The 27,645-nt window shown below is 41.8% G+C and overlaps 1 protein-coding gene across 5 annotated transcripts in view; it reads left to right on the top strand.

Annotated features, from left to right (window-relative positions):
- PIEZO2 (piezo type mechanosensitive ion channel component 2) overlaps window positions 1–27,645 on the top strand; it is a 661,827-nt gene that overhangs the window by 371,793 nt on the left and 262,389 nt on the right. For all 5 annotated transcript variants that reach the window (XM_040432210.1, XM_040432212.1, XM_040432214.1 and 2 more), the window contains exons 6-7: window positions 16,424–16,628; window positions 23,722–23,935. In XM_040432210.1, coding sequence (XP_040288144.1) covers window positions 16,424–16,628; window positions 23,722–23,935 — 419 coding nt within the window. The remainder of the gene's footprint in view (window positions 1–16,423; window positions 16,629–23,721; window positions 23,936–27,645) is intronic.

Genomic DNA, 27,645 nt, shown 5'->3' with positions numbered 1-27,645 from the left:
AGCTCGTCCTCGCTGTATAGTGACGCTGACCCACAGCATACAATACTTCTGTGGTTGAGGGAACAGCAAAGGACAGAGGCAGGTTGAGGACAGGTGAGGGCTCAGGGCCTGCTCTCGGGCCATGCCAACTAAGGGTTGTGTCTGACGAACCCACCTACTGTTGGCTGGGGGTGTCTGATGTCACTTTGGATGAAGTGGATGACCCAGTTAACCAATCAAGAATGTCTGGTTTGCTGGTCAAGACATGACCGCTAGGCCTCTTGCTGCGACTCCTGCTGCCACCTCTCCTTACTCTGCTGCAAACTCTGCCTGCGCCAGAATCATTTATGCCTCTGCCACTCCTCTGTGCAGGGCCTGGCACTTCTGTGTCTGACATAATTTTGGCTGAACTAAATAAATTAAAGGGAACCTGTCACCAGTTTTATGGTGTCCTAACTAATGGCAACATAAATAAGTGATTGATTCTCTTAGCACAATGCTGGGTCACTTTCTTTAATTGACCCAGTCAATCTGCCAACATCTTGTATTGAAAAGCTCCAGCTGATAATGATGAGTCATGAATATTCATGAGCTCCTGACTCTCCCCGCCCATCTGTGGCTGAATGACAGTTTGTTTCCATATGAACCAGCAGCAGATGTGCAGGTGAGTGGCTATAGCTCTGAATTAAATATACGCTGGACTCAATGACATCGCGCCAGACTCCAATCAGTTCATTAGCATGCGGCATGTGGCATCTTTGTGTGTATATTATGAGATAACCATCTGTCACACCAGTAAGTGAATATATCTAAGGCACTTTTTAGTAGTTAATGATTGTATATAATTAGTTCGATTATAATCAAATATCCACATGACAGGTTCCCTTTAAAGCAAATTAAAACACCCCTAAAAGCGACTAATATATTTTTCTTTTTGTACTAAAATAGACCACTAAATGCTTTCACCACAAATAACTGCAACAGTGAAGTGCGTATATATTTTTCTTTCTCTATTGAAATATGCCACTAAATGCTTTCACCACAAATAACTGTAACAGTGAAGTGAATATATATTTTTCTTTTTGTACTGAAATAGGCCACTAAACGTTTTTATTACAAATAACTGCAAAAGTGAAATGCATATATATCATTCTTTTTGTACTGAAATAGGCAACTAAACGCTTTCACCACAAAATACTGCAACAGTGAAGTGCGTATATATTTTTCTTTTTGTACTGAAATAGGCCACTAAACGCTTTCGCCACAAATAACTGCAACATTGAAGTGCGTATATATTTTTCTTTTTGTACTGAAATAAGCAACTAAACGCTTTCACCACAAATAACTGCAACAGTGAAGTGCATATATATTTTTCTTTCTGTACTGAAATAAGCCACTAAACGCTTTCACCACAAATAACTGCAACAGTGAAGTGCGTATATATTTTTCTTTTTGTACTGAAATAGGCCACTAAATGTTTTCACCACAAATAACTGCAACAGTGAAATGCATATACCGTATATCATTCTTTTTGTACTGAAATAGGCAACTAAACGCTTTCACCACAAATAACTGCAACAGTGAAGTGCATATATATTTTTCTTTCTGTACTGAAATAAGCCACTAAACGCTTTCACCACAAATAACTGCAACAGTGAAATGCATGTATATTTTTCTTTTTGTACTGAAATAGGCCACTAAGCGCTTTCACTACAAATACCTGCAACAGTCAAATGCATATATATTTTTCTTTTTGCACTGAAATAGGCCACTAAACGCTTTTAACACATATAACTGCAGAAGTGAACTGAGAATATCATTTTTATATTTGTACTGAAATAGGCCACTAAACGCTTTCACCACAAATAACTGCAACAGTGAAGTGCGTATATATTTTTATTTCTCTATTGAAATATGCCACTAAATGTTTTCACCACAAATAACTGCAACAGTGAAGTGCATATATATTTTTCTTTTTGTACTGAAATAGGCCACTAAACGTTTTCACCACAAATAACTGCAACAGTGAAATGCATATATATCATTCTGTTTGTACTGAAATAGGCAACTAAACGCTTTCACCACAAATAACTGCAACAGTGAAGTGCATATATATTTTTCTTTCTGTACTGAAATAGGCCACTAAACGCTTTTACCACAAATAACTGCAACAGTGAAGTGCGTATATATTTTTCTTTTTGTACTGAAATAGGCCACTAAACGCTTTCACCACAAATAACTGCAACAGTCAAATGCGTATATTTTTTTCTTTCTGTACTGAAATAGGCCGCTAAACGCTTGCACCACAAATAACTGCAACAGTGAAGTGAGTATATATTTTTCTTTCTGTACTGAAATAAGCCACTAAACGCTTTCACCGCAAATATCTGCAACAGTCAAATGCGTATATATCTTTCTTTTTTAATTAAAAATAGCACTTGCACCCCAATGACAAGAACAAATTGCTGGAATTACAGAGCTGTATAATGGCAAATAATATTTTCCTACACTTGTAAATAGCTTTTCTAGCACTGTCCCTAGCGCCTTCTGACGTCTCTCCCTGCACTAAGATGCTGTAAAATGATTACTCCTTATCCTTTCCCTGCAGTTGTAAATCGCTTTTCTGGCACTGTCCCTAGCGCCTTCTGACGTCTCTCCCTGCACTAAGATGCTGGGAAATTATTCCTTCCTATCCTTTCCCTGCACTTATAAATCATTTTTTCAGTTTTTTTTTTTCACAATGAGGTTATTCTTATTGCTGTTCCTAGCGCCTTCTCCCATCTGTTCCTGCACTCAGAATGCTGGAAAATGTCTGAATATAAGATGGCTGCTGTATTTATAGGGCTGTGACATCACAGGACTGGCTGGCTGCTGATTGGCTGCATGCATGTCAGTCTGGGTGATCCCGCCTTCCCAGACTTCCTTTCTGTAACAGATCCCCCTGTTTAAAGTTAAAGATGTTTTTTAGGCAGGACCTTGGATACCTACTTTTAACAATGGAGCAGACATCTATGTGTATAGGTGTAGACGCACTTCCAGACAGTCTACTCTAACCTCAAGCCTGACCTACTTAATTACAATACACAAGATAACACTCTGTTCTATTGTCTTGGTAAAGACACAGTGTCTACTTGTAAGCTATGTGACCAAACCCCTGTTTGTGAATGCATTATCTGTTACTGTATATTGATTGGTTGCTGTAGTTTGTGTTTCTGCATAAAAGGCCGAGCTGTGGCCATCAATAAAGAGAGTTCTTCTTAACCCTCAATCTAGAGTCTTGTCTCTTATTGGGGATAACAAATATACAGCTATCACACTAGTGCTTGGAAGAGCTTCTTCACTTGGATCACTACTGGATGCTGAGCAGACTCCTCAACAATCGGGAAAAGGACACCCTCCAGCGGTGGAAACCCCTCTACGCTCCATGGGTAACTGCTACACTTTCTCCATGTCCTCACACGTGCAGCAGCCATTTTAGGAAAAATGCGTTTCGTTACCATGAAGCACGAGGAAATTTGCATTTGTTGTGTGTGGCGAAATCAACCTCGCCACAGTGTTTTGGAGGGGGCTGTTTGCCAGCCTCCTGCCCCAGGATTATGGCCCATACTAACTTTGAAGGAGAAGACAGACCGGCCGCACAGCTTAAATCTGTGGAACTGTTTTGGGCAGGAAAGCCATGCTTGCGGCCGGCCAAATGTGACTTCCATGGAATTCGGGAACCCCTGCTCGGATCTGGGTGATTTTTGGATATGTTGTTCACCCAGATCAGAGCTATCCATGGATGTATACATTATGGGGATGTGTGGGGTTTTGAGGTGTTTTCTGTGTGTTGGGAAAAATGTGTGTTTTCTGTCTGGTAGTGATTAAGTTAGCCCATTACGTTTGGTAATTGTATTTTGTGGATTGCGACTCAGACAATGCCAGTGTGTTAGTTAATTGCATCTCAAACAATGCTCATTGTATTTTGTTTATTGCATTACAGACAGAGGGAAGGGGATTTTGTGTACAATTGCTGGGAAGGTTTGAATACTGTAAATGCATGTGATTGGCTGTTTTTACAAAACCCTGTGGGTGGTAACCTTGTTGGAAGATGTGCATAAATCGATGCTTGTGTGTTCAAATAAATAGAGTTCCTGTTTTTATACCTTCATGAAGTTTTGGCTCATGTTTGGGGAATGGGATAACTACACTCTTGGGGATTGCTATATCACAATACTCCCCTGAGTATAAGCTCTTGTAAGAGCTTGTTCATGGTTCCTGCTCTCCTACCCACCTTGTCGTAGGTCCAGGGTGGGTAGGAGACGGCGAGACCTCCACCAAGCTTCGGCGGTTCATGGGGTCTGCAGTGCTGACGGTGTCAAGTGGAGTGCTTGGAGTCCTCTGGAAGCACTAGGAGCATCTATCAACGGAGGTACCCGGTCTGGGTGCTAGGCGTTCCGTTACATTGTGAATCTAATTTTTCTTCGATTCACTCATCTCTAATGATGATGATAATGTAATCTCAAGTCCTGGCAGCTGCACCTGCCTAGCCTGGGAACTACACCATTTTCTGTGCGGTTCCTTTAGTAGATGATGCAGAACTTGTGATGATGACACAGGTCCTGGCAGCTGCACTTTCATAACCTAGGCTCTAGACAATTCTCTGTGCAGTTCCTTTGCTAGATACTGCAGGACCTGTGATGATGTCATCACAGGTTCTTTAGTTTTCTGAGCCTCCGGACTGCACTGATAACAGGGACTCTAGACAGGAGCCTGCATTGAATGTAATTATGGAGTGAGATTTTTAATCCACCATGGCCCCCTTCCCCCAAGAGCCCCATAGCAGCTGCGTGATCTATCTCCATTGGAGGTAGTCCACTGAACATAACCGTTTATGTACTGCTCTGTTATAATCCTTTAGTTTGAATAATTGTGTGAAGTATTCGTATGTATCTGATTAGGCCAATTGATCACAGTTAAAAGCAGATCTGACACTTATACTTTGAAAATCTGAATGTAGCAAGTAATATTGGCAGGATGCTGGCTCATCTAGTTTCTATGAAGAAAACATGAAGGAAAAGTTTGTAGACTAGGTATGCTTGACAGCTCTATTGCATTCCACACTAATGAATCATGGCTGATGGGAGGGGGTGTTCTCTGGCTTATGAATGAGTAGTACTCATATCACATATAGTTGCATACTGAGCACATATGAATGTCTTGTACAATAGAACTATATAAGCAAATATAATTTGATGCCACAATATGGCTCACTTCACAACACGTCTTTTCCCAGAAACTTACCAGCACATGTGCCGAATGTATCCATGCTCCTTTATGCCTACAATAGATGAGTCTATTTCTTAAAATTCATTTTGGGTCCAATTCTAACTAACTGGACAAAAAATGTTATTTAAGTCTGAATCTATTGTACCGGAATCAAAAGTGTTCAAGTTTACCTAAAAGTTGGTTTAAAATATAGATGTCACTCTGAGGTCTCCAAGGACTTTTTTTCTCTTGTCTTTCTCTCTTTTTTTTTTATTTTTTTATTTCTTCTCTTTCCTTTCAAGCTCTTTAACGTGAAGACAGCAATAGTAAATAACACTGACATACTGTATATAGCTATGTGTAAAACACAATGCTGTATTGGATTTCTGTTGTATAAAGTTAAAAAACATTTCAAAAATTGTCCCTTATTGGGGACAGATGCCTAAAATGATGCCTTAATGAGGGCAGATTCCTGCCCATGGTTATACATACACAAGCTAGTACTGGAAGAAGCAGTATCTTGTTCTGAACAAGCATCCAAATATTAGGCCTTAACGAGGACAGGTGCCTTCCTGTGTTTATACTTGCACACAGTAGTATCAGAAGAAGCTTGTCCTAAACAAGTGTTTAAAAATTCTCCCTTTTGTTTGGGAGCAGCAGTACAGTGTGGATGTGGAACCTCAAGAACAAGGCAGGAGATGTGCGGCTATTTAGGTCTCATAGTAGCAGCACAGCATTGAACCTAACAGACAAGGCAGTAGATGTGCAGCTGTGTAGGGGTAGTAGTAGTGACAGTAGGGGGAGTAGAAGCTGTGGCAGTGGCAACAGGAGCAGCAGCAATACAGTATGGAACATGATGGCAGGTAGACATGTGCAGTGGGATGTTTGGCAAATCGATAAATAGCCACCATCATCAATGGCAGATGTATTATTTGGCCTCAGTCGGAGGTGTGTAAAAATCCTCACAGATCCATGTCTTATTCATTTTGACAAATGTGATGTTTTCTACACTTGAGGAGGACAAGTTTGTTTGTTTGGGTGTGATGACACCATCTGCTGCACTAAATACCCTCTCTCGGTTGACACTGGAGGCTGGACAAGACAGTACAGTGAGAGCAAACTGAGCCAGTTTCAGCCACTGTTCCAATCTGTTTGACCAGAAGTTCATGTGGTAAAACGGACATGGTACTTTACATTCTGTGCCAGAGATCATGGATAGTATGCCTGTCAGCGCATAAGGAAGCAAGCATGCAGCTTGTCATGCTCGCCAGTGTGATGATAGGTTATGGCCAATGTTGTCATTGACATCATCATCATAATCATCAGCCTCATTCTCCAGCACCACCAACTCCTACTCCTCAGCAAGAAATGGAAGCTGTTCATCTTCCACCATTCCTTGTTTCGTCAGTATAAGTGTTTGCACTAATATTAAATATAAGGTGTATGAGATCTTTTATTCAGATGTTGTCCCTACTCTGGCGGCCTCGTAGAAGGGCTTAAATATACGACAAGTGTCCCTGATGAGCTGCTATTGCTTGAGATCAAAATAACACATGCTGCCTGCTGTGGTGGTCTGATGCATGATGTAATCATTAACCACTGACAGCATATGCAAGGTGCAATTCTAGTAAGTTGGAATGTAGCAGATCACACGATGCAATGGCAGACTATTCTGTCACTGTCCAGTAGGGCTTTCTTAGCCACATAAGAACAGCTTAACTGCATGGACACTTTACTGGACATGGCCAGCACCTTCTGCAAGCCACAATACTTTTTAAAATACCTTTGCATGTGTTATTTCCCCCAAATGTAGTGCAGCCAAAATGTTCCTGCCATTGTCACTGACTACTTTGCCCAGCTGTAGTTGGCAGGGAGACATCCACAGAATATTTGTTTCTCTCACCCCGACTCATCAATTGTAAGACAGTACAGCAACACTTAACCTTACATATATGATAGGGAGAGGGAGTGAAAACAATGCTCTGCTTTGTTTCTGTTGGGGATGGGAGCATGTCCATTGAGAAGGACATGGAGAAGGTGGAGAAGCACCTGGTGTGGGAACCAGATAGACACAAATGTGGAGGTGTCAATATGACCTTGCCTCGTTGCTGTAGTGCTATGTCTCTGCTGTCACTCAAAACATTGGCTGAGTAGGCCGAGGAAGACATGTACTTTCCCTGCCAGTAACAGCTGTTCCAGATGTTTATGGTGGTGTGCATCTTGTCGCACAACTACAATTTCAAGTAGCGGACCACGTTCTCTGCTACATGAGAGTACAGAGCAAGGGTGGCTTTCTTGCAGAAATAATGGCGGCTAACTTTGTTCCATTGAGGCTGATTGCATGTCATTAGTTCCCTAAAGGCAATGGAATCCACAAAGTGGTACAGCAGCGAATGTACTAAAAGAAACTTTGGCAAGTAGAAGTTCATCTTGCATACAAGTGGATTGCTTGGCACGTAAAGTTATTTTGTGTCCACACATTCCGGTATGGTGACTGATGACGGAGCAGAATAGTCTGAATGGGAGAATCAATAACTGTTGATGACAAGGACACTCACTGTACAGCTTGTAAATGCATCCTGGCTGCCACAAAGAAGACAGGGAGAAGGAGGACAGTCTTGTTCCGATTGCTGGCCAGTTCTGTTTTCCACTGGATCTGTTAATGCCGCCTCATGTGCTGCAATACAGGGAGTGCAGAATTATTAGGCAAGTTGTATTTTTGAGGATTAATTTTATTATTGAACAACAACCATGTTCTCAATGAACCCAAAAAACTCATTAATATCAAAGCTGAATATTTTTGGAAGTAGTTTTTAGTTTGTTTTTAGTTTTAGCTATTTTAGGGGGATATCTGTGTGTGCAGGTGACTATTACTGTGCATAATTATTAGGCAACTTAACAAAAAACAAATATATACCCATTTCAATTATTTATTTTTACCAGTGAAACCAATATAACATCTCAACATTCACAAATATACATTTCTGACATTCAAAAACAAAACAAAAACAAATCAGTGACCGATATAGCCACCTTTCTTTGCAAGGACACTCAAAAGCCTGCCATCCATGGATTCTGTCAGTGTTTTGATCTGTTCACCATCAACATTGCGTGCAGCAGCAACCACAGCCTCCCAGACACTGTTCAGAGAGGTGTACTGTTTTCCCTCCTTGTAAATCTCACATTTGATGATGGACCACAGGTTCTCAATGGGGTTCAGATCAGGTGAACAAGGAGGCCATGTCATTAGATTTTCTTCTTTTATACCCTTTCTTGCCAGCCACGCTGTGGAGTACTTGGACGCGTGTGATGGAGCATTGTCCTGCATGAAAATCATGTTTTTTTTGAAGGATGCAGACTTCTTCCTGTACCACTGCTTGAAGAAGGTGTCTTCCAGAAACTGGCAGTAGGACTGGGAGTTGAGCTTGACTCCATCCTCAACCCGAAAAGGCCCCACAAGCTCATCTTTGATGATACCAGCCCAAACCAGTACTCCACCTCCACCTTGCTGGCGCCTGAGTCGGACTGGAGCTCTCTGCCCTTTACCAATCCAGCCACGGGCCCATCCATCTGGCCCATAAAGACTCACTCTCATTTCATCAGTCCATAAAACCTTAGAAAAATCAGTCTTGAGATATTTCTTGGCCCAGTCTTGACGTTTCAGCTTGTGTGTCTTGTTCAGTGGTGGTCGTCTTTCAGCCTTTCTTACCTTGGCCATGTCTCTGAGTATTGCACACCTTGTGCTTTTGGGCACTCCAGTGATGTTGCAGCTCTGAAATATGGCCAAACTGGTGGCAAGTGGCATCTTGGCAGCTGCACGCTTGACTTTTCTCAGTTCATGGGCAGTTATTTTGCGCCTTGGTTTTTCCACACGCTTCTTGCGACCCTGTTGACTATTTTGAATGAAACGCTTGATTGTTCGATGATGACGCTTCAGAAGCTTTGCAATTTTAAGAGTGCTGCATCCCTCTGCAAGATATCTCACTATTTTTGACTTTTCTGAGCCTGTCAAGTCCTTCTTTTGACCCATTTTGCCAAAGGAAAGGAAGTTGCCTAATAATTATGCACACCTAATATAGGGTGTTGATGTCATTAGACCACACCCCTTCTCATTACAGAGATGCACATCACCTAATATGCTTAATTGGTAGTAGGCTTTCGAGCCTATACAGCTTGGAGTAAGACAACATGCATAAAGAGGATGATGTGGTCAAAATACTCATTTGCCTAATAATTCTGCACGCAGTGTAGATCCATAGTGCCTATGTTTGTACCTACAGCTTATTTTCATCCTGCAGATGAGTGGCAACACCTGTTCCCAAGCTGACCATCAACACCATCACCATCAACACAGCTATGCATTTCATTAGGTACCTGCCTCACCTGAACCTCCTTCCTCATGGCAGTCCAAACACTCCAAAGCACATGGGGTGTTGGCTATTTTTAGGGAAAAAAATAAGGTAGGAGGGTCATTGAAGACAGAGATGATTCAAATTAAACACCTTTCTGGGTCCGCAAGAAGGAGGAGCAGGATAAATGCACCAACGCCTGGTTCAAAGGCATAGTGTTAGACTCAGAGGTGACATCATTCTGGTGTGACTTAGAGGATGAGTCAGCGATCCAGTCCACAATGTCACCCTCTTTGTCCTCAATAATAATCTGCTGCCTACCAGAAGTGAGGGAGAACTGTGGCCTGCAACTACTACTAATGGCTGTCAGGCTGGTTCCGACTGTGCTGCTACTGCTGTTTGCACTACTACAGCCACCCACATTCTCACTAGCAGATGACATCACACAGGTCTTTCGTTTTCCAAAAATGTTTTACAAGACATTTTAGGGTTTGTTCACATCTGCATTAGAAGCTCTGTTTTTGAAAAGAATTACAGGCCTAATTGGAAGTCCCCTGGCTGCCACCAAACTATACACTGAAATTGTTGCACTCAAATACACTTAAAAGGATTGTCTCATCTTACTGTTACCAGGTAGCTAGGGAGGGAGTCAGCGCTCAGTTTCGTTAGCTCTCATTGCAGTGTAGCACAGCAAACTATACTTTTTCTAAGTTGGGAAATAGCATAGCTTAATAGCTAAATATATAATGCTGGTGATGCTGTGAAACTTGCCTATTGATGAACTGTTGTAGAAGCTGCAACAGTTTTTTGGGGGGAAAAGAAGTCTTGCTCGTGCAGAAAAAAAAGTACTGTCTCCTTAAAAGCTTATGTGTTTTGTCCAGTGCAAAACATGAAGTTTTGAACAGCTCCAGCTGCCCCGACTGTAAGACACACAGTACACTAACTGGCCCTATGCTGTCCCTAATGATTAAACCTAACTTTCCAACTAGTATTTAAATCTAACTAACTAAATATATCTTCTTCACAATCCCTACACTATCCCTAGAAGACACTTCTTGTGTGTCTGTTGCAGATAGGACAAACATGTCCTGTCACATCAATGGCTGAGCTCACAATCATGCTTGTTCTTCTGAGCTGACATAGAGCCTAATAGACCAGCCAATATCCTTCATTCTGTTTGGCTGTCAGGCTGACTGCAAAGCACTATGGGCAAGCTTGCCAGCCATGGCCCCACCTGAGGTCATGTGATCCCCCTTCTTCATTCTCCCTGCCCTGTTTCCCTCACCAGTGTACTGAATTTTAAATGTAAAATGGAGGGAGCCGTTTTACCAAATTAATCTGAGACGAATCGCCAAAATTTGGGATTAGTTTGAAAGAAGAACTTTTGTGAAATTCCTAACTACTTCATTTAGAATTGATTCACTCATCTCTAATGGCTACACTCATGTGTGTTGTGAACACAGCATTATATATTCATTACGATTAACGCATTGACTAAATGTTGACAGCGGTCATCTTAAAGGTGAATGAAGATTAGCCTGTATGGTAAAGATCACCTGCACCCTATATATCACAGAGTAGTTCATTCATTCAGATAATTGGAGAGGAAGAGGAAGGCTATGAAACTGGAAATATAAGTTTACAACATCTGAACGTGCTCAGTGTGCTGAGGCTTACAAGAGGATATGAAGCAATGTTGATGGCTGGGCTGCAAAATAGGTTCATATTTCACTATATGCATTAAAACATTGATGGCATAAATTTATTAAAATACAGTGTTATCTACATTGAGTCTTTTTGATTTTTGATGTACAATGAAACTGATGATAGACTTGTGGCTTGCTGACTATGATTCAATGTGCTAAACAATATATATATACAGGGAGTGCAGAATTATTAGGCAAGTTGTATTTTTGAGGATTAATTTTATTATTGAACAACAACCATGTTCTCAATGAACCCAAAAAACTCAAAGCTGAATATTTTTGGAAGTAGTTTTTAGTTTGTTTTTAGTTTTAGCTATTTTAGGGGGATATCTGTGTGTGCAGGTGACTATTACTGTGCATAATTATTAGGCAACTTAACAAAAAACAAATATATACCCATTTCAATTATTTATTTTTACCAGTGAAACCAATATAACATCTCAACATTCACAAATATACATTTCTGACATTCAAAAACAAAACAAAAACAAATCAGTGACCAATATAGCCACCTTTCTTTGCAAGGACACTCAAAAGCCTGCCATCCATGGATTCTGTCAGTGTTTTGATCTGTTCACCATCAACATTGCGTGCAGCAGCAACCACAGCCTCCCAGACACTGTTAAGAGAGGTGTACTGTTTTCCCTCCTTGTAAATCTCACATTTGATGATGGACCACAGGTTCTCAATGGGGTTCAGATCAGGTGAACAAGGAGGCCATGTCATTAGATTTTCTTCTTTTATACCCTTTCTTGCCAGCCACGCTGTGGAGTACTTGCACGCGTGTGATGGAGCATTGTCCTGCATGAAAATCATGTTTTTCTTGAAGGATGCAGACTTCTTCCTGTACCACTGCTTGAAGAAGGTGTCTTCCATAAACTGGCAGTAGGACTGGGAGTTGAGCTTGACTCCATCCTCAACCCGAAAAGGCCCCACAAGCTCATCTTTGATGATACCAGCCCAAACCAGTACTCCACCTCCACCTTGCTGGCGTCTGAGTCGGACTGGAGCTCTCTGCCCTTTACCAATCCAGCCACGGGCCCATCCATCTGGCCCATCAAGACTCACTCTCATTTCATCAGTCCATAAAACCTTAGAAAAATCAGTCTTGACGTTTCAGCTTGTGTGTCTTGTTCAGTGGTGGTCGTCTTTCAGCCTTTCTTACCTTGGCCATGTCTCTGAGTATTGCACACCTTGTGCTTTTGGGCACTCCAGTGATGTTGCAGCTCTGAAATATGGCCAAACTGGTGGCAAGTGGCATCTTGGCAGCTGCACGCTTGACTTTTCTCAGTTCATGGGCAGTTATTTTGCGCCTTGGTTTTTCCACACGCTTCTTGCGACCCTGTTGACTATTTTGAATGAAACGCTTGATTGTTCGATGATGACGCTTCAGAAGCTTTGCAATTTTAAGAGTGCTGCATCCCTCTGCAAGATATCTCACTATTTTTGACTTTTCTGAGCCTGTCAAGTCCTTCTTTTGACCCATTTTGCCAAAGGAAAGGAAGTTGCCTAATAATTATGCACACCTAATATAGGGTGTTGATGTCATTAGACCACACCCCTTCTCATTACAGAGATGCACATCACCTAATATGCTTAATTGGTAGTAGGCTTTCGAGCCTATACAGCTTGGAGTAAGACAACATGCATAAAGAGGATGATGTGGTCAAAATACTCATTTGCCTAATAATTCTGCACGCAGTGTATATATATATATATATATTTAAATTATATATCTATATATATTTATAAATTATATATATTTATAATTTTTTTCTATATATACAGTACAGACCAAAAGTTTGGACACACCTTCTCATTCAAAGAGTTTTCTTTATTTTCATGACTAAGAAGGCATCAAAACTATGAATTAACACATGTGGAATTATATACATAACAGACAAGTGTGAAACAACTGAAAATATGTCATATTCTAGGTTCTTCAAAGTAGCCACCTTTTGCTTTGATTACTGCTTTGCACACTCTTGGCATTCTCTTGATGAGCTTCAAGAGGTAGTCACCTGAAATGGTCTTCCAACAGTCTTGAAGGAGTTCCCAGAGATGCTTAGCACTTGTTGGCCCTTTTACCTTCACTCTACGGTCCAGCTCACCCCAAACCATCTCGATTGGGTTCAGGTCCGGTGACTGTGGAGGCCAGGTCATCTGGCGCAGCACTCCATCACTCTCCTTCATGGTCAAATAGCCCTTACTTTTAAAGTTTTCCCAATTTTTCGGCTGACTGACTGACCTTCATTTCTTAAAGTAATGATGGCCAATCGTTTTTCTTTACTTAGCTGCTTTTTTCTTGCCATAATACAAATTCTAACAGTCTATTCAGTAGGACTATCAGCTGTGTATCCACCTGACTTCTCCTCAACGCAACTGATGGTCCAAACCCCATTTATAAGGCAAGAAATCCCACTTATTAAACCTGACAGGGCACACCTGTGAAGTGAAAACCATTTCAGGGGACTACCTCTTGAAGCTCATCAAGAGAATGCCAAGAGTGTGCAAAGCAGTAATCAAAGCAAAAGGTGGCTACTTTGAAGAACCTAGAATATGACATATTTTCAGTTGTTTCACAGTTGTTTGTTATGTATATAATTCCACATGTGTTAATTCATAGTTTTGATGCCTTCAGTGTGAATCTACAATTTTCATAGTCATGAAAATAAAGAAAACTGAGAAGGTGTGTCCAAACTTTTGGTCTGTACTGTATATCTAAGAGAATCCAAGCGGCACAAAACCCAATGAGAAATAAATTAAGAGTGTGCCAATGTTATCAGACCCCGATGTCTGATCTGTTGCTAATATATAGAACAAATCCTCAGCACTCCTAGTTGATGAACAGGTGTGACGTTTCAGTCCTGTCATAGAACCATTTTCAAGAATGCTTGCAAATGGTTCTGTGAGAGGACTGCAACATCGCACCTGTTCACATGGGTGAATAAAGAGTTTTTCATCAACTAGGAGTGCTGCGGATGTCTCCTAATATATATATATATATATATATATATATATATATAGTATATATATTAACAGCCCTAAATTGCACACAAACACAGAGTGCACACAAGCTAAACTATGATCAAAAGTCAATATAATAAAAAGAAAATGGTTGCCACACACAAAGAGTAAATGAAAAAATAGCAGCATTTTAGCTCCCACCTGGAGTATGAAAATATCTTGTATATATACAGTACACACAGTCCAACAACCTTAAGTTCTGAGAATTTATTTCTACCATTCATTTTATATATAATGTTGATATTATTCATACTTTTACCTTTTTTATAATTTGCTAACTTTTCCTGGTTTTACAAACCATTTTCACACAGAAGTAACTTGATCAGTATTTTGCATCAATATTTGAAAAGCCAAAACCAGGTGTGAAACATAAAAATACTATAATGGAAATATTTGCCTGTCTTTCCTATTTTGGACCTGCTGTTGGCTTGGCTGACCGTGTGGAAGTGGCCTTATTGTTGAAATAAATACTAGGTATGCAGCTAGTACCAGGCACCACCAGAATTATCTACACCTGACAGCACTATGGATTGTCTTTAGAGTAGGAGTTGCTGAATAGATTCTTTATGGAAAAAAAGATGGCTTTTACCTCGCTTTGGTGTTTATACATATCGGATGAGAGAGTTAAAAGTCGAATGTCAACAAAATTACACAGGCATGACTAATAACAGCTTCTGGCCCCACTCTTATAGTAGCAATAACAGCTGCAGTGCAGGCACCAGTCTTTTCCTGCCTGGGATGTATCGCTGTTTTGACATTTGCTTTGCTGTAGTATCTGGACCACAGCTTTAGAAATATTTGTGCAGATCCTTAATTTTAATCCTTGTGCTATTTAAAGTTATATCACTGTTTTATTGTATTTTTAATATTACTTTACAAATGTATTATGGTGGTAAATTATTGTTCTTTTCAATGAAGAAATAAATTTGCAACATTAAAAGGGTAATCCTATATGGGACGTTTATGGCATACTGCCAGATATTCCATAAATATCCGATAGGTGCGGGTCCCACCCCTGGAACCTGATCATATCTCAAGATCAGGGCCTGCTATAAATGGAGAACATGCCTGCATGTGCGACATCTTCTCCATTCATTGCTGTGGGACTTATGAAAATAGTTGAGTGGGCATGACTGGCTACTTTTGAAAGTCCTATAGCAGTTAATGGAGAGAAAGCCACGCAAACATTACCACCCATTCATTCACTGATATAGGACGTCCAAAAATAGCCAAGCCAGCTCTTGGCTCTTTTTGAAAGTCCCATAACAGTGAATGGAGGAGTAGCTGTGCATACATTGCTTGCTTTCCATTCACTTTGGGGCCCCATTTTTGAAATAGGTATGGGTGCCAGAGTTGGGAACTACATCTATTGGGCATTTATGGCATATACTATTGTTTTAGGTAAATGTCTCATAAATGTCTCAGATGGGAATGCCCCTTTAGCAGTAAATACAGATTTAAAATGTATTTATGCAGAAGTCTGTGCCATGCTCTTTCCATAACAGCTGTTAGACTCCATGATGTGTGCCATTGTTTAATCCAATGTAACATTAATATACACATGCACAAATACTCTCATACTTTGTAAAGTATAAAAGGTTCAGACATATAAGGAGGTAATCACACCTGCAAAAACCTTTTTATATTTTGTAAAGTTTAACTTGTATAAACTTAATTATTAAGTTTTCTTAGTTAGAAAATATAAAGCATGACACACAGTCTCTCGTATTGGATTGTTTGCTGAGTGGTAAGCGTAGAACTCTGAGTCATTGAACACTCAGTGTGCTGCAGCAAAGGACTTGACCACTGGATTATGGTCCTCCATAAGGTACTGTATTATGGAAATGTTCTCCATCAGAAACAACACTTGAAGTACATTCAGTTTCTCTCCTCATAAATTTATCAGAGGTTGTTTGGAGCAAAAATACTGTATGGCAGTGTGCATAGCCTGTTAATCTCTATCCCCACTGGTGATCACCATGGTGGCAAAGTCAATCCTCTGTGTGACTGCACAATAGAGATAAATAGTTATTGGTATGTACTAATTGTTCTTCGTCTACATTGCAATTCATGCCGTTAGTAACATTAATAGGTTAACTTTACTATTCAATTCAGACAATGGAGAAAATGGACATGGATGATGCATTAATGTATGAAGAAGACTTTGATGAAAACAATGGAATTGAAGAGGCAGAAGAAAGTGCAAGGTTAAAACTTCTCCGCAAAGTTGCCTCAATTGCCTCAAAACTTAAAGAATTTATTGGCAACATGATAGCCACTGCTGGAAAAGTAGTTGTTACAATTTTACTTGGTATAACAGGTAGGTTTATGCAGAATATGTTTTTTGTGTGTCAGAGGTCTACTTAGAGCTTGTTCACACGACCATATGGCTTTTTCAGTGTTTTGCAGGCCGTTTTTAACAGATCAGTTTTTTGTTTCAGTAGTGTTCCATTCCGTTTTTCCGTTCCGTTTTTCTGTATGGCATATACAGTATACAGTAACTACATAGAAAAAATTGGGCTGGGAATAAAATTTTCAATAGATGGTTCCACAAAAACGGAACGGAGTACATTCCGTATGTGTTCTGTTTTTTTTTGCGGACCCATTGACTTGAATGGAGCCACGGAACGTTATTTGCGGGCAATAGTAGGACATGTTCTATTTTTGAACGCAACGGAAATACGGAAACGAAATGCATAAGGGCTTATTCACACGACCGTGCCGTTTTTTGCGGTCTGCAAAAAACGGATGCCTCCCATGTGCCTTCCACAATTTGCGGAACAGAACAGGAGGCCCATTATAGAAATGCCTATTCTTGTCCGCAAAATGGCTCAGAATAAAACAGGACTCATAATTTTTGCGGGGCCACGGGACAGAGCAACGGATGCGGACAGCACACAGAGTGCTGTCCGCATCTTTTGCGGACCCATTGAAATGAATGGTTCCATATACGGACCGTATACGGAACTAACAAAAACGGCCCGTATACGGAATGCAAAAAACGTTCGCGTGAACTGATATAAAAGGGGAATTTTAAAAGCATTTGTTAATGCATATGCTATATAAAATATATATCACTATAAATGGAATCTAGGTTACTAATAGCCATTTATAACAAATGTATCACAATGGTTGGGCAGATCATGGACTTAAAAGCCGCAAGCCACAATAGGAAAGAATAAAACATTTCTTCTAACTTGATAATTTCAAGATACACATAATACAATTGTAAACATTTAAATGTTCACCCTCTGACGTGTTTTATGACATCTCAGTGGCCAGCACACCTGAGGTTGGGAGTGGGACCTAAACCGCCTCATCCTTTGGATTGGAGAAAGACCCATATAACTCAGTTTTTTTTAATTGTGTGACTAAGATTTATGTAAAGCAATATGGTTACCATAACTTAGAGTAATGTACCAATTTAATTCAGCAACACATTAGTAATAGATTGGATTATGTATATATGTTAGCAATTTGTTTTTCTTCCAAATGAATTAATAAATGTAATGTACATCTTGGACCAGCCGAGGTTATGAAATTGACATCATTTTCAGCAACAGGATATGAGCCTGCTGATGTGCATTTGGCAGGGACTATTTAAAAAACACAGCAGATTGTGCACCTGTCCATTTATTTCACTTTGCTAAAAGGTGCTGAATAGCTTTATTTTTTGCATTGTACACATTGGGGTGATGACTACTTTCATCATGGTCAAGCATTCATTTCTCCTTTTCAAAGCTGTTTTCAATAAGCTAGTTCCCACCTATCATGAATTTATGAATAGAGACAAACAAAAGGTGCAAGACTTCCTTCACAGAATAGATGAAATGTAACTTTAAAGAGTAACTAAACTTTTAGTGAAGTTTTTTTTAAATGTCCCAAATGTCCTAATTATAATTTTTCTAATGTACTTTATTTATTGATTTTGCATGTTTACTAAAGATATCCCCCCCCCCCCCTTAAAGTCCTGTGCGCTTTAAAGTGGTTATCCGGGTCTATAAAACAAAACAAAAAATATCACTACAGTGGCTTATAATACGACAGACTCAGGCTACTTTCACACTTGCGTTCAGAGCGGGTCCGTCTGGTATCTGCACAGACGGATCCGCTCCTATAATGCAAACGCTTAGATCCGTTCAGAACGGATCCGTTTGCATTACCATGAAAAAAAAAAAAAAAAATTTAATTTTTTTTTGTTCATGATAATGCAAACGGATCCGTTTTGACTTTACATTGAAAGTCAATGGGGGACGGATCCGTTTGAAAATTGAGCCATATTGTGTCAACTTCAAACGGATCCGTCCCCATTGACTTACATTGTAAGTCTGGACGAATACGTTTGCCTCCGCACGGCCAGGCGGACACCCGAACGCTGCAAGCAGCGTTCAGGTGTCCGCCTGCGGAGCGGAGGACAAACGCTGCCAGACTGATGCATTCTGAGCGGATCCGCCTCCACTCAGAATGCATTAGGACTGGACGGATCCGTTCGGGGCCGCTTGTGAGAGCCTTCAAACGGAGCTCACAAGCGGAGCCCCGAACGCTAGTGTGAAAGTAGCCTCACTGAGTACCTTGAAACATGTTTTGATCAAGCTGAGCTTTTCTCATTTCTCCCATGCAGCCTCTACTTCCTGCTCCATCTCATCCTAGCTGTGGTAGTATCAGTTGTGATGAAGCAGCTCTTCTCAGCATCCACCCACTGCCCCTCCCAGCAGTGCTGTTCCACAACCCCTACTCCTCTTTCTCTTTTTCCTCCCAGCCCACTACACCAACTCAGCACAATGGCTGTGCGCACTACACGCATAACAATATCATTCACAGCCTAGTACTCCAGGAAGCATGCTCAGTTTGTTTTCATGTACCCTTCCTTATTTCCACTCTCTAGCTAATTTTTACCTCCCTCACCTTCTCCTCCAACTCACAGCCACATGTAATCTCCAGCCTCCTTGACTGCAGTCCCATATAAATAAAATCACTGCTTTCCTCCAGTCTTCTCAATTGCACAGTCCCATGTAAAACAAATCAGTCTCTACCTTCAGCCTTCTCCAATGCCAGTCCCATGCAAATAAAATCACTATCTCCCTCAAGCCTCCCCACCGCAGTCCCATTTAAATAAAATGACTCCCTCCCTCCAGCCTCCTCCACCGCAGTCACATGTAAATAAAATCACTCCTTCCCTCCAGTCTGCTTTAATGCACAGTCCCATGTAAAAAAATCTCTCCCTTCAGCCTCCTCCAACGGACAGTCCCATGTAAAAAAAAATCATACTCTCCCTTCAGCCTCTTCCATTGCACAGTCCCATGTAAATAAAATCACTCCCTCCCTCTAGCCTTCTCTAACATACAGTCCCATGTAAATAACATTACTCCCCAGTCGCCTCCAACATACAGTTTCATGTAAATCACATCTCCCCTCCATCCCCATCTTACAGTCTCATCTAAATCATATTTCCCTTCTCCCTCCATCATACAGTCCCATGTATATTACATCTCCCTCCCAGCCCCATCATACAGTACCATCTGCATCACATCTCCCTCCCAGCCTCCATCATACAGTCCCATGTACATCACATCTCCCTCCCAGCCCCCATCATACAGTCCCATGTACATCACATCTCCCTCCTCCATATACAGCACTAACCTGCAAGGACCCAATGCTCTATGATACAGTATTTTGCTAATTCTGAGGCTCTGATTGGATCATTTCCTCCCCTTTCGTCCTTTATATGTGTGCCTGCACCACAAGCAGGCACTGTCAGAAATAAAATCTTTCAGCTCTCCCGAGGTAAGCCAGCCATATCTGTGCAGTCAAGCAGCCACAGATGCTCACTGCAGGTCCCTCTGCCTTACTGGAACGGGCGGGGCTAAAACACAGCTAAACGGCACTTGGAGTACAGATAAAGAGAGACAGCTGGCAAGGCATGAACGTGTCTCACTGCTGACTGACACATTCATACTTCCAGCAGGATAATGCACCATGTCACAAAGCTCGAATCATTTCAAATTGGTTTCTTGAACATGACAATGAGTTCACTGTACTAAAATGGCCCCCACAGTCACCAGATCTCAACCCAATAGAGCATCTTTGGGATGTGGTGGAACGGGAGCTTCGTGCCCTGGATGTGCATCCCTCAAATCTCCATCAACTGCAAGATGCTATCCTATCAATATGGGCCAACATTTCTAAAGAAGGCTATCAGCACCTTGTTGAATCAATGCCAGGTAGAATTAAGGCAGTTCTGAAGGCAAAAGGGGGTCCAACACCGTATTAGTATGGTGTTCCTAATAATTCTTTAGGTGAGTGTATATATATATATATATATATATCCAAAAGACGGCAGGGCAGCACTCCTCACTTTAAGTGATGCAAATGATTCAGGTGCCAGCGTTTTCCCCTGGGTCCTGGGGTCCAAACACAATCCAAATAAATGTGACGCAGCACTCCTTAGATAAAAAGTGAAAAAATACAAAATGTATTCAACACATGTTGATACAGGCAACGTTTCAGCTCTCTCACAGAGCCATTATCAAGCCAAGTTGGCTTGATAATGGCTCTGTGAGAGAGCTGAAACGTTGCCTGTATCAACATGTGTTGAATACATTTTGTATTTTTTCACTTTTTATCTAAGAGTGCTGCGTTACATTTATTTGGATTATATATACTTAACAAAATGACGAGGCAGCACTTCCAGCTTTAAGGTGACAGGGTGAAGACCCCAATAGACTTTAATCCGGCAACGTTTCGGCCTGCTCAATGAGGCCTTTATCAAGCTTTTGATTATATATATATATATATATAGACTGTCAGAAAGGGAGTCAAAGTTGATGATTCTTGCAAAAAACAAAGGTAAGCTCGATGCAAGAAACAATGTACAGGTGAAACTCGAAAAATTAGAATATCATGCAAAGTTTATTTATTTCAGAAATGCAACTTAAAGGTGAAACATATGAGATAGACTCATTGCATGCAAAGTGAGATATTCCAAGCCTTTATTTGTTATAATTTGGATGATTATGGCTTATAGCTTATTAAATCCCAAAGTCACAATTTTGTGGTACCCTTTGCTCAGGGGATATGGATTAATTAGCTGACTAGAGTGTGACACTTTAAACGTAGAATATTGAACCATTTCACAATATTCTAATTTTAAGCTACATTAATGCAATTCCTTTTAATTTTCATTGCTGAAATAAATGGACTTTTGCACGATATTCTAATTTTTCGAGTTTCACCTGTATACTGACCATACATAAAACAAGGGTATATCATATAGAGTATTTGCAAAATAGAAAACCACCCACCTCAAAGTAAAGCCGAGGTAAGTATAGACACTATGGCATACTTAGGTATATCCCCACGTGCAGAACCTCGACGCACGTTTCACCCTGAAGGCTTCGTCAGGAGCTTTGTTGCTTTTATTATAGCATTTGAGTACCCTGTAACCATGTGCTATGCCAGGATTAGCTGAGCGGAGTGGGCTGCTGCTTGTGCCTGCTCCGCAAAGCTAAAAGTTCTGCATGTAAGCTTTTAGCTTAGCGAAGCAGGCACAGCCAGGAGCCCGCTCCGATAAGCTACTCCTGGCATAGCACATGGTTACAGAGTACCCATGTGCTATGTCAGCATTTAGTAAACCTCGGGAAGCACGGTGTGTGCTCCTGCCCGTTCTCTGTTCCCTGTGGCCACATTGATAAAAATGCACAGTCCGTACTCTGTACACCGCTGAGAAGTCAGCGATTTGGAGAATAATGAATTTGAAGCGCACAGGAAGATCAGGGCTTAAGTGGGTAATATCTTTAGTAAAAATGCAAAATGAATGAATAAAGTACATTAGAAAAATTATTAGGGAATTAGAATTTTTTTTTTTTAAAACTTCATTAAAAGTTTAGTTACAATTGAACATTCGACGACAAATTGCTTTTTTTTGTCTCGATTTAAAGGGTGTTTTCTGAGGATAATTTTATATTTTAAAATACTGCCTAGAAGATGTTAAAATAGCAAGGAATTGTTACCTCCAATTCCCCATCACTGCCAGGCCGACAGCTTCGGTCCCCACTGCTTTTCCAGTCCCATCTCAACTCATCCAGAAGCACTAGCGAAGGCCTGCCCAGCCAATCACTGGCCATAGCAGTGAACCAGCTCAGTCAGTGACGAGATGAGTGGACCTTTCCTGGCATTTACAACTACACTGTCAACTATTTTGTTATGGCAGCAGCAGATTTGTAGAGGTGGGTGATGGTTCTTTGCCATTTGTAACATGTTCTAGACAAATGTTCACAACTAAAATTCTCCCCACAAAATTCCTTTAAAGAGATTTTTACACAATAATGAAATTTTTTCTTGTTGCCAAAGTTATAACAATTTACTGTGGCTAAATACACAGGTTTTTAGGTGCTAAATATTCATATTTGGGCCACGAGAGAACACGGATATCCATTGCTCTGTTTTTTCTATGAAGAAACAGAAAACACAGAATAGACAAACCCTTTAAAATACAGATACATTACTGATGACATAGTTATGGCAAATTGTTGCCTTTCAATTTTAAACACTCTTCACAGACTGCAATAGTGGGTACCATACTATGATATGTGTTTAAAATGTACTTATATACAATGTGCCTAATAGCCACATTGAGTAATATAGCTCTTATAAGACACTGCAAAAAAATTCTAAAATGTCCTAACTGGAGATAGAGTATACATAAGATTTGATCTGCTAGGGAGCTATGGACTATTAGTTGTATTTCTTATACAGGTGTTATTTGACATTTTATGCAACTGACAACACCTTATAGATAAATTAAGTTATGGGAAAACTCTTTAAAATAGCGTACAATGCTGTCCTACTCTTCTGTAGGTAGTAATGGAGGTTGTAACTAGCATTTGAGTGAAAGTAGATTTTTACTGAGAATATACATAATTTCTGTAACTATTAGAGATGAGTGAATTTCATGTTATGAAATTTGTTCACGCTTTATTTGGTGGTAAAAGTAGAATTGCGTTATGGATTCCGTTACTACGGACCATAACGCAATTCTATGACGGAATGCATAACGGAATGCCTTTAGAGGCGTTCCGTTATTCATTCCGTCATAATAGAAGTCTATGGCCTGCATAACGGATCTGTCCCGTTTCCGTTATGCAAGAGAGGACTCACCTGCATAACGGAAACGGGACGGATCCGTTTTGCAGCCCATAGACTTCTATTATGACGGAATGAATATCGGAATGCCTCTAAAGGCATTCCGTCATAGAATTGCGTTATGGTCCGTGGTGACGGAATCCATAACGCAATTCTGCTTTTACCACCAAACGAAGCATGAACGAATATCAAAATATGAAATTTGCTCATCTCTAGTAACTATTCTTCCTAAGTACAGTACTTAATGCCTCTTTTTTCTTGCTTCTGTCTAGGCATGATGTTGCCTTCTTTGACCTCAGCTGTATATTTCTTTGTATTTTTGGGGTTATGCACATGGTGGTCCTGTTGCCGAGTATTTGATCCGCTGATATTCAGCTGTCTATGTGTATTAATGGCCATATTTAGTGCAGGGCACTTGATTGGACTTTATCTGTACCAGTTTCAGTTTTTTCAAGAGATCATTCCACCTGGTGATTTCTATGCCAGGTAAGTGAAAAACATTAATTAATTAATTTTCTGTTCATTGGATCTTAATGTACTTAAATGGTTACTAACTTTTCACACAACTTTGCATTAATCAGTAGTACAAGTGACCACAAGAAACTTTGTAATATATCTTATCAGTGAGAAATGTTTAGTTCTCCTGTTATCAGCTGTTTACCTCCCCCTCCCTCCTTCCCCAATAGCTAATTGCTTTTTACTTTGAAAAATGACTTAAGCCTGTCCAGGGGGGATCAACCGGCACAGGCAAAGGGACTGCTGCAGCTACATAGGAAGCTTATAGCTCAGCACAAGAGCTTTATTCACAACCATACAGGTCAGTACTTCTCTGTAATGCCACCTATTATCCTGTGCTTCTGATTTAGGCCTCATGCACACGACCGTTGTGTGCATCCGCGGGCGTTGTTCCGTTTTCAGTTTTTTTTTCGCGGACCCATTGGCTTTCAATGGGTCCGTGGAAAAATCTGAAAATGCACCGTTTTGCAGCCGCATCCGTGATCCGTGTTTTCTGTCCGTCAAAAAAATAAGACCTGTCCTATTTTTTTGACGGACAGCGGTTCACGCACCCATTCAAGTCAATGAGTCTGTGAAAAAACACGGATGCACACAAGATTGCCATCCGCGTCCGTTATCCTTGTCCGTAGGCTACTTTCACACTGACGGATCCGAAAGCTCTGATTTTTCACTTCATGAAAACTCAGATCCGACAGTATATTCTAACACAGAGGCGTTCCCATGGTGATGGGGACGCTTCAGGTTAGAATATACTAAAAGAACTGTGTACATGACTGCTGCCTGGCAGCCCCCCCTCCCTCCCCCCCTGTATTTAACTCATTGGTGGCCAGTGCGGCCCCCCCTCCCTCCCCTGTATTTAACTCATTGGTGGCCAGTGCGGCCGGCCCCCCCTCCCTCCCTTGTATTTAACACATTGGTGGCCAGTGCGGCCGGACCCCCCTCCCTCCCTCCCTTGTATTTAACACATTGGTGGCCAGTGCGGCCGGCCCCCCCTCCCTCCCCCCCTAATTAAAATGACCGACCCCCCATCATTGGTGGCAGCGGAGAGTTCCAATCGGAGTCCCAGTTTAATCGCTGGGGCTCCGATCGGTTACCATGGCAGCCAAGACGCTACTGCAGTCCTGGCTGCCATGGTTACTTAGCAATTTTAGAAGCATTATATACTTACCTGCGATGTCTGTGACCGGCCGGGCGCTCCTCTTACTGGTAAGTGAAAGGTCTGTGTGGCTCATTGCTTATAGCACAGACCTTTCACTTACCAGTAGGAGGAGCGCCCGGCCGGTCACAGACATCGCAGGTAAGTATAATGCTTCTAAAATTGCTAAGTAACCATGGCAGCCAGGACTGCAGTAGCGTCCTGGTTGCCATGGTTACCGATCGGAGTCCCAGCAATGATGGGGGGGTCGGTCATTTTAATTAAGGGGGGGCGGCCGTTCTGGCCACCAATGTGTTAAATACAAGGGAGGGAGGGGGGGCCGGCCGCACTGGCCACCAATGTGTTAAATACAAGGGAGGGAGGGGGGGCCGGCCGCACTTGCCACCAATGTGTTAAATACAAGGGAAGGAGGGAGGGGGGGCCGGTCGCACTGGCCACCAATGTGTTAAATACAAGGGAGGGAGGGAGGGGGGGGCCGGCCGCACTGGCCACCAATGTGTTAAATACAAGGGAGGGAGGGGGGCCGGTCGCACTGGTCACCAATGTGTTAAATACAAGGGAGGGGGGGGGCGGCCGCACTGGCCACCAATGTGTTAAATACAAGGGAGGGAGGGGGGGCCGGCCGCACTGGCCACCAATGTGTTAAATACAAGGGAGGGGGGGCCGGCCGCACTGGCCACCAAGGTGTTCAATGCAAGGGAGGGAGGGGGGGCTGGCCGCTCTGGCCACCAATGTGTTAAATACAAGGGAGGGAGGGGGGCCGGCCGCACTTGCCACCAATGTGTTAAATACAAGGGAGGGAGGGGGGGCCGGCCGGCCGCACTGGCCACCAATGTGTTAAATACAAGGGAGGGAGGGGGGGCCGGCCGCACTGGCCACCAATGAGTTAAATACAGGGGGGAAAGGGAGAGGGGGGGTCTGCCCCTTGCTGCCTGGCAGCACCTGCCAGGCAGCAGGGGGCAGTCATGTACACAGTTCTTTTAGTATATTCTAACCTGAAGCGTCCCCATTACCATGGGAACGCCTCTGTGTTAGAATATACTGTCGGATCTGAGTTTCACGATCTAACTCAAATCCGATGGTATATTCTAACATAGAGGCGTTCCCATGGTGATGGGGACGCTTCAAGTTAAAATATACCATCGGATTGGAGAAAACTCCGATCTGATGGTATATTAATAGGGACTCCTGACTTTACATTGAAAGTCAATGGGGGACGGATCCATTTGCAATTGCACCATATTGTGTCAACGTCAAACGGATCCGTCCCCATTGACTTGCATTGTAAGTTAGGACAGATCCGTTTGGCTCCGCACGGCCAGGCGGACACCAAAACAACTTTTTTTTCATGTCCGTGGATCCTCCAAAAATCAAGGAAGACCCACGGAAGAAAAAACGGTCACGGATCACGGAACAATGGAAATCCGTTTTGCGGAACGCAAAAAAAAACGGTCGTGTGCATGAGGCCTTAGTGAGACACTTAGGCCTCTTTCAGACTGGCGTTGCGGGAAAATGTGCGGGTGCGTTATGGGAACACCCGCGATTTTTCTGCGCGAGTGCAAAACCTTGTAATGCGTTTTGCACTCGCGTGAGAAAAATCACCCATGTTTGGTACCCAAACCCGAACTTCTTCACAGAAGTTCGGGCTTGGGAACAGTGTTCTGTAGATTGTATTATTTCCCCTTATAACGTGGTTATAAGGGAAAATAATAGCATTCTGAATACAGAATGCATAGTAAAATAGCGCTGGAGGGGTTAAAAAAAATAAAAAATTATTTAACTCACCTTAGTCCACTTGATAGCACAGCCCGGCATCTCCTTCTGTCTCCTTTGCTGAACAGGACTTGTGGTGACGTCACTCCGGTCATCACATGATCCATCACATGATCCATCACTATGGTAAAAGATCATGTGATGGATCATGTGAGGACCGGAGTGACGTCACCAGAGCTCCTGTTCCTGTAATGAATGCTCACCACAGGTCCTGTTCAACAAAGGAGACAGACGAGAAGCCGGGCAGCGCGATCAAGTGGACTAAGGTGAGTTCAATTTTTTTTTTAAATAATTTAACCCCTCCAGCGCTATTTTACTATGCATTCTGTATTCAGAATGCTATTATTTCCCCTTATAACCATGTTATAAGGGAAAATAATAATGATCGGGTTTCCATCCCGATCGTCACCTAGCAACCGTGCGTGAAAATCGCACCGCATCCGCACTTGCTTGCGGATGCTTGCAATTTTCACGCAACCCCATTCACTTCTATGGGGCCTGCATTGCGTGAAAAACGCAGAATATAGAGCATGCTGCGATTTTCACGCAACGCACAAGTGATGCGTGAAAATCACTGCTCATGCGAACAGCCCCATAGAAATGAATAAGTCGGTTCAACTCACGCATCGCATCCGCGCGGAATACCCGCCCGTGTGAAAGGGGCCTTAGGAAGAGACTCTCCACTACTTTCTGTGTGCAATGGATGGGAGCTAGTCTCCACCCACCATAGTACACACACTGTACTATTGAT

This window comes from Bufo bufo, chromosome 5 (assembly GCF_905171765.1).
Source record: "Bufo bufo chromosome 5, aBufBuf1.1, whole genome shotgun sequence".
In the NCBI taxonomy this organism is placed as follows: domain Eukaryota; kingdom Metazoa; phylum Chordata; class Amphibia; order Anura; family Bufonidae; genus Bufo; species Bufo bufo.
This window is presented reverse-complemented; position numbering and strand designations above follow the sequence as displayed.